At 49.7% G+C, this 8,320-nt stretch overlaps 1 protein-coding gene across 1 annotated transcript; it reads right to left on the bottom strand.

Moving 5' to 3' along the window:
* Nucleotides 1-1,870: 1,870 nt before the first annotated feature.
* Nucleotides 1,871-3,296, bottom strand: LOC128728985 (uncharacterized). The gene is made up of 3 exons (XM_053822638.1): nucleotides 2,534-3,296; nucleotides 2,289-2,469; nucleotides 1,871-2,219 (listed from the first exon to the last, which is right to left on the bottom strand). Exons 1-3 carry the CDS (start codon nucleotides 3,294-3,296, stop codon nucleotides 1,871-1,873), a joined length of 1,293 nt encoding a protein of 430 aa, XP_053678613.1.
* Nucleotides 3,297-8,320: the final 5,024 nt, after the last annotated feature.

Genomic DNA, 8,320 nt, shown 5'->3' with positions numbered 1-8,320 from the left:
CTTTCACCGTTTGACGTCAGTCAACAAACTGGTGGGATGTTGGTTTTTTTTTTCTCTCTCCCTACCGAAGCTTGGTTCCATTCAAAGGGTTTATCGCAAAACTACAAGCACTAAATCTGCGTTGCTTTTTTTATTTAAACCCAACTATCCCAACCGATCCGGTGCAGTATTACATGCCACCATTATCCTGCTGTCATGTCCCAACATATCCCAACACGGCACGAGCGAAATTTATCATTCGAAACAGCCACTAGGCCACGATTATTCGATTGTTCGTGGTTGGATTGTTTCCAGTATCATTTCATTCCGTTTCGTTTCGGTTCGCGTTTTTTTTTTTGCACAAACGCTCCTTCAGCCTTTTTTTGCACAGCCGTGCGGTGTTCGATCCCTACCCAAAGCTCAAGTCGCAGGTCGCAGTTGGGTCCTCCACATGGGCTTCATATATCTCCCTTGAAATCCCATCATCCCTCGAGCATAAATGGGCATGATGCCAATATTTGCTCCCGCCACACAAAAGACAACCCGACGTTCGTTTGACTTCATATCCCAACCTGCTGGAATGGGTTCGTGTCTCGCTACAATAACAAACTGGAGCACGTGGTTGCACTCACGAAACCGCCGGTGCATTCAAAGTGCAATGGCAGAGAATGGTCGCATACGTAACATCGGTGCAACGAAAGCTGCACCGGCCGTGGGCTCCCGTGGAGAACAAAAATAAAACCTCCAGTTCGGTGGCGTACTGGGCGTGCCTCAGGTGACCAATGCCTTCCCCCGATCGCATATCGGCCAGATTATGAGGACCGTTTCTGGAGCCACGTAATACCTCCACGTGGGTTCGCGCTTTCGATCCTTTTACTTCATTTACAATGTAGGTTAATCGCAAGATTTAGAAGAAGCAAAGCACGGCCCCAATCAGGCTCAAAATGCCTACAGCATGCTCGTACACCGATATGTCGTTTTAACGGACAAATAAATTCACCTCATAGGTCAAATGACCAGAACGAACCGCGTTATTGGAAAAACCCCGCTAATTGCTTCTCGTGGCCCCCGTGAGCTTGGGCGAGTGACCAGAGCCGATTGGGAGGGGGAAAAAAAACGGCGAATTGATTCATCACCATACCCGATTCCCTTTTATTTCCACCATCATATCGCTGATCATCATCATAAACTTCCTCATCTTCATCATAATCCAGGGCCCCTCGTTGGATCGTGGAAGTGGAGGCTGCGAGCGAATCGAGAATCGGGAAACAAATTAGCAGCGGCTTGGAATCGCTCCGAACGGGCACCGCCGAGCGCGATGCTAATTGGAATAGTAAAGACAACTTAGAAATGCCACCAACGTCGCCAAAGGATGCAAACGTCCTAAAGGTGTGCCCCACACCCCGAAGGAAAAGCCATCGGATGGGGAAGGTTTTTTTTTGCTATTTATTTTTTACTTCTTTTTATCCGAATGATACGATCTTCGCCAGGGAAGAAGGAAAACGACCCGAACCGATCGATGACCCCCCGTCTGGTGCGGCATTTTGATGATATCTGAACAGCTGGAAACTGGAGAGAAGAGCGAGAGCGAGAGAGAACGATTGATCTTCCGATGAGTGAATGAACCTGCCAACTTTTTGGGGTCCGATACCGCTCAAAGCTTTCGCTGATCACCCGTAGGAGTTGCTCAGTAATCTATACCCAAAGAACTCCAACGAAACCGATCCATCTGCCTGCTGTGCCAGGTGTTGATCTTGTTTGATTAATTAATTGGTACGGGATGGACGTTTACTGCCCGTTAGAGGACCCACCCTAGACGAGACGAGGCATCATAAACTGGCGTGCAAAAACGACACCACAAATCCGCTGCTCGTAGAAAAAAAAGCCCGCCTTAGAGACCGACCCAATCTATCACTCTGTAAAGCTCGTCGTCAGAGGTGCTAATGGCCGCCTGCAGCTGGGTGACGTACTCCCCAAAGTCGTCTTCTGCCCGCACGAGAGCCCCGAGACACCGGGCCGCAATCGACTTTTCTTCTTGTGCGAAAGATCGGAAAATGTTTGCGGCCAAACGCAACTGCTCCACCAGCTGGTCCATGTGGGCTGGATCGGCGGGAGCGTTCTCAAGCTGCAGACTCGCAGAGGTATAATAGTACCCAGCTCGGCATAAAGAATGCTCGCGATCACGTGTCATGTGCTCGATGCGCTGGAACATCGCCTCACAATCTACCGGTCGGGTAAGCCTGCGAAATTGAGATGTTCTGCAGCTATCTTCTGGATAATAGGTGGATAAATAGCCAAGAATTTCTTACCGATGGTAGCACGAGGCCTGTGCGATAGCCGCCGAACAGATGAGATCCTGCATTTCACCCGCCAAGGATGCCTGCTCTATGGCGTTTTTGTACATCACAACGGCTTCCTCGTAGCATGCATCAGCGAAGAGAACATCCCCGTACGCTGCGTAGGACTCTGCCATGATGGAGAATTTTTGGGCTGCAAAATTCAGATGTGAACAATTACAACCTCAAAAAGACTTACACGGGGCAAAAGGACATACTCTTCAGGGCTGCATTGTGAGCGTCCCGGATGTACTGCAGCGCTATCCACGAGGGTGAGTCCTTACAGTCCTCCGCTAGCTGCCGGTTGGTCAGAAAAAGCTGACCACTCACGGCTACAATTAGCCTTTCGTCATCCTCATCCAATGTTATCCAATCTTCTGCTCCAACATTCACCGCCCGTTTCAGATCGGCATCGACTCGTTCCAGCTGTTTCATCGCTTCTAGATGGTTGCGTTGCTGTATGAGGAACTTCGCGTAGTAATACCTCACAAAGCTCTCAATTTTCAGCCGCTCGGTTGGGTTGCAATCCGCACACCGATCCAAAGCGATTAGATGGAATTGCCGCGCTAGCCAGCGTTTTTCGCGATCCAGTTCCAGCTTCCGGGCGATCGACAACAGCTCATATATCTCTTCATCATACGACTGCCTTTGCTTGTTGTCTTCAGCATTAGCGAGGGCCTCACGCAGGTAGCTCAACAGTGGGGCGTTGTAGCGGAGTCGTCTACTCTCAGTGCCCGGGAATGAGGTCCGCCCGATGTACAGGTCCTCGTATTCGATCAGATGTAACACCAGGAAAGCCGCATTCACGAAACCCGCCTCGTACAGCTCGCTAGTGATGGCTTCGTAGTACGGAATGCGTGCCCTCCGGACATCGTCGGACGTGAGTTTAGGAACTTTCTTCCGCAAGCGGATTTTAATTTGCGCGAGATTCCCGGTAAAGGGCGTCGTTAGGCCCGGGCGAACTAGGCTTTCCGTTGACATTTCGGTGACTGGGTGAGTTGGTGAAGTCCGTTGCAGGCAAAGGTCACTATGATGGGGAGATTTTCAACTGCATACCAAATGTTACTCTGCTCTGAAGGATAAATCAATGTGACATACCACCTTCGGAACATTATCATTAAGTCTTAGCAGACGTCGCGATAAACAATATTTGTTAGCTTATAAAGCTGAAGACAGCCTAAAAAATCAGATCTGAATGATCGCTGAACCGTCAAAAGTAAATTACTTTCACTTCCTCGTGCAGTTTAATCCCCGTGAACACCAATTGTGCTACAAATGTGCCAATAGACTTCTGGATCAATTCAAATATTACAAACCACCATCGCTAGGGTCAATCACGAACACGATCGTTCATGTCCCTATAAGGATGCATTTATCGTTAGGCATCGCTGTCGGCAGCGGCTAAAATCCTTCGCATCGCACAAAAGAAGAACGCTGTGAGCACGCCACGCGGAATGCTACAATCAACTGTCCAAGCCTCTGTCACCGTCAAGGACACGTGCAGAACTCCCGGCCACCCGTTGGCAGAGGTGAAAATGACAAAATGACAAAACCTCTTCACCTTCTCCTCGAAAAGGCTCGCGGATCGAATGCGGATCACAGCGGACCTGCTGTAGCCCCATCAACACCCAACTAGGCTGCCTTTCCGGCACAAGTGTTCGCTACGCCTCTCAGTGCTTCCAACGCGACAGCTAATCGTTTCCGCCAAGGCTGACCCGGTCAAATTCGGCAACGGCTGCAGCCACGGCTAGATCCTACCCAAAGCGTGCCCTCTCTTCGTTCCGTATGTGCTCGGAAGTTCAAGTTTAAAGGTCCGTCCGGTCGGGTCTATCGTTCACTCCAAAGTGGTGCATAGTGAGCTGTACGAGCGAAATCGTAGTAGCCAAAGGGGCACTAGCAAAAACCTTGCCCAATGCCAAAGTCAGCCGTATACCGCGCCACTGTCGCTCTCGGCGAAGTCCAAGGACCACAAGGAATGGTCACCACGCGACGGTGAAATCCCGCGTGTCTCGCGCGGTCCGAATCATTAATCATAGATCAATACTGCTTCCAGTGCATGGCTACTCTTGACCGTGGCCTCCCTTCGTAGGTCTGTAAGAGCGTAGGAGCCCCTCCGTCCGGTCGCCATTAAGCCGTGACATAATATGTTTTCAATTTAGAACAAATTAACCGAGCCACTTTCCGAGTTCGCCCATATGTGTGGCACGATTTTTGACGGCCAAACAGGGTCGACCTTCGCGGAATGGGCGTCTAAGGGATCGGAAAGACCTTCGAGTGCGAATTCCCACGATCGCGTGGGCTTTTTTGCGGAGGTCCTGACACGCTCCGGGACCGGAACAACCCGCCCGAATTGCGTCCGTGCATAATTGCTTGCCACATGTATCGAATGACACAGTCGCGCAAGCCTTTTTTGAGCTAAATAGGCCACAACGAGCGGCGCCTTCATCCATCTGATACGCTGAGCATGGCAAATTGCGCGCGATTAATTGATTGGTTGTTTGTTTTTTGCTTCGCACAGTGTGCCAGATCTAGTGCGGGTGATAAATGTCACCCCTAACAAGCAACCCTTCGGGGGAGAATAAAAAAAATGCCGGACGTGGTCAGTTTAGAAGTGTGGTTTGAGCACCCGCTGGCCTGTTGGAGTTTCAAAGCTCATGCGCACGTTTGCTTGCCGTAATCATCGAACGATTACGCCATTATCACCCACCCAACGCTGATTGATGGCCACCCACCGGTCTTCCTTTCCTTATCTTGTACCACCCTTAACGCGTCGGATAAACTCCCTCAAACAGGAAGAAACGCCCGCAAGTCTCCATCTGCCCACCGCAAGTGCAAGTGCATCGAAGCCGCGCATGATTTATGGCCCATGGTAAACGTGATCGTCTCGCACGATAATCTTTCTCCCGCGAGCTCGCGAAACCATCAGCCTGGCACTTCTGCGCGATCTCTCCACTCGATGAAGATCGGCTACCCAAGGCCGATTGGGTCTGGAAGGTGGGGAGTGGTGCTGGTGCAGCAGGCAGATTACCTCCGGGTGGATTTGCAACATCCCGGTCAGTACATCATCGACACCGGACAACCTGTGTCGAAGCTGACACCGATAATGAATGGCAAGATTTATACCCAAACGGGCATCGGCCGCGTTCCGCCTTGAGGTAGGATTGCGAAGCGGAAGATCCCGACTTCGGTGCAATTAAATACTAACACAAAGCCACCGAAGGATCACGCTACCTTGGAATGGGTTCAATTCCGAGCCAGGCGGAAAAATAATGGCGCCGTCCCACGTAAGCACGTTTTGTTCCCTTTAATTGAAACACCAATCAATGCCAATTGGTCAACATGCCGCAGCCGGAGTAAGCCTGTCTACGGTCGGGTGATCGGTTATTTAACCACCTTTTGTTGCTTTTTTGTGGCTCTCAACGAAACCCACCCCAACAGCTACCGACCAGGGCGCGATCGCGATGTGCATCCCCAACAGAATGCACCCTCGATGACAATTTTCCACTCCATTAGGGAAATTATCTAATGCACACACCGATCGCCTCCGATCGCTTGCATACATTACCCCGGGGCCAGCATTCCCGGGTGATCGTTTATCGTGACATAGATACCAGGCCGGTGTTCGATAATAATCACCTTCCACGCGACGTTCGATTATGTTCTGCTCGCATTCTCCCGTGGCGCGTTTATGTCATACGAAAGAAAAGAAAAAAAAGAGGGCGGTGAGTTTTAGCATGCGCGCGGCTCGGGCACATTTAGTGCGGCAAACAGGGCACAACGGGCCCACTCACAGCAGCAGCAGCAGCAGCAACAGAAAAGCCTTCGCACATGGTGAACCTCTTTGCGCATTACGCCACTACCACGCCCGAGCGGCAGCGTGCAAAAGCGCGCGCGCGCGTGCGCAATCTCGGCCACATGCCGTTTTGTGGCGTGTTTAGGCGTTGGCTTTTGGCTGCTTGGAGAGATTTTCGCACCCGAAACTCATGCGGGAACGAGCGAACAAGCGAACTAGTTCAAGCGTTAGGTCTTTTGGGCCAAATTTCCTGCATCGCTGCACACGAATGCAGCGTTCTACGAATGTGCATCAGCTTCGCGTGGAAGCGCCTGTTCCTGAGAGAGCGATTTGTTTTTTCGATGAGTCCTTCGATTCGTGGCTGTTGAAGCAAATGATATCATAGCACAGCGTATTTAGGTGTTTTTAGCTCTCTTACATCACACCAATGCATGCAAAGAATGCAATATTTATCCTGGTTTCGAAACCCATTCCAAACGTGCCTACAAATTGAGAACGGATGCGTGGCAAGTTGGCGTTACGCATCAGGCTGCGAAAGGACACAATGAAAAAAAATCACCAAAGGAACCGATTGGAGCTAACGAGGTGCGATTTGAATTGAATGAACGAGACCGTTGCTGGTTTGGAATATTTGGCCGGTATGCTGCTACCATGTGGCTGGCTGTGCCGTAAAAGGACAGCACGTGGGTGAAATGGAGCTGCATTTAAATGCGAACAGGTTGCACGGGGCGCCTCGACCGCTCAAGTTCACGGTGGGAAAGTGAAAACGTTGCGTCATGAGAATGACTGTGGGAATCCGGGAAATGACATTTAACAAATTCCGGTAACTTTAATAATAAATGTTCTTAAAATCCAGCTTCTTCCACAAAAAAAAGCAGCAGAAAAACGATACAGGACAAACACACTAATTTTAAATCCTTACGATGATTAATATCCTTGCTTCGTTCAGCCTCACAACAAAGATGCGTAAGCCCACCCCACACCCAACGTTTCGGCGATATAATTCAATCTCTCACTCGCAACGGCACCCTACTTAGGGCCGCTAATTAATGACTCCATGCCCCATATTGGCGGCGTCGATCAACGGTATAATATGCAACCGGACCGTAATGAATGATCCTCCTACACGGGGGTGTTTTGGAAGCAAAAATTTCTTCATTACGTCTTCCACTCGGCAATATAATCCTTCGGTCTGCGACTTAATACCCAGATCAAAGGGGGAGGCCACGCGATCGTGATGCGTTCATTAAGGTGGTCGATAAATTTCTCCTCCTTTTTCCGGACGACTGAGTCGGAAAGTGAAAGAACTCGCAGCGCTCGTGGCTCGATCTTCAACTTTAAATGCTGGAGCTGGCTTTGGATGGTCAGAAGGAGGGAGACTGTGTTCAAGGAAGATAATTAGACACGGAACAAATCCATTCCACGGTGATAACTAATAGTCCTGAAGGTCAGGCTAAGCCATTCGGGGTGAAAGTGCTTTCGCATTCCTTATTGGCACGAGCATAATGAGCTGAAATTAGTGCTCGTACATCATTCAACAATCCGAAATAAATTCGAAAGGATTCTTTAGATGTTTTTTTCATGTGCGACTTTGCAACTACGATCGGTATAGTTTTTTTCTAATGTCAAATTTGTATGCGTGTTATAAAACAAATTAGCTCAGCACTGTGTACCGAGTGCGTGACAAAATAAAGTTGCAATTAATTTCATTACAATCTTCTCTCCCGTCTATGTCCTCTAGCAAGCTGGGCGCTCCTTAGCGTTCCTTTCGAATCTTGCACATGAAGTCGGGAGGCCCTACTTTCACAGGTTGGCCATAAATTAACCTCCGGCGTGGAGCAAATTACATCATCACAATTTACACGGGCGCTTATTCAGTGCGGTGCTACCGATATGTTTGCTCTCAAAACGATGCCATACTCTTCGTTGTCAAGCCTGCCGTGAACCGGCTGGTAAATTCAGGAGTCTGTTCCAAAATTCGTAACCCCAGCCAGCCAGCTGATCGTGCCATTCGTTTTCTACAGCATAATTCATCTGAGACCGTTGTTGTGTCTCGAGCTTTAGCGTTTTCCTTGCCACAGGAGAAAGGCCCTTTCATCAATCACCGAGCATCATCGGGCATTACGTTACCGGCGGGACAGATTGACTCGCTAAATTGTGCTCGCAAGGATTGGCCACAGACCTACCGCGGGATTAGGTATGTCTATTTATC

Source organism: Anopheles nili, chromosome 2, assembly GCF_943737925.1.
Source record: "Anopheles nili chromosome 2, idAnoNiliSN_F5_01, whole genome shotgun sequence".
In the NCBI taxonomy this organism is placed as follows: Eukaryota; Metazoa; Arthropoda; class Insecta; order Diptera; family Culicidae; genus Anopheles; species Anopheles nili.
This window is presented reverse-complemented; position numbering and strand designations above follow the sequence as displayed.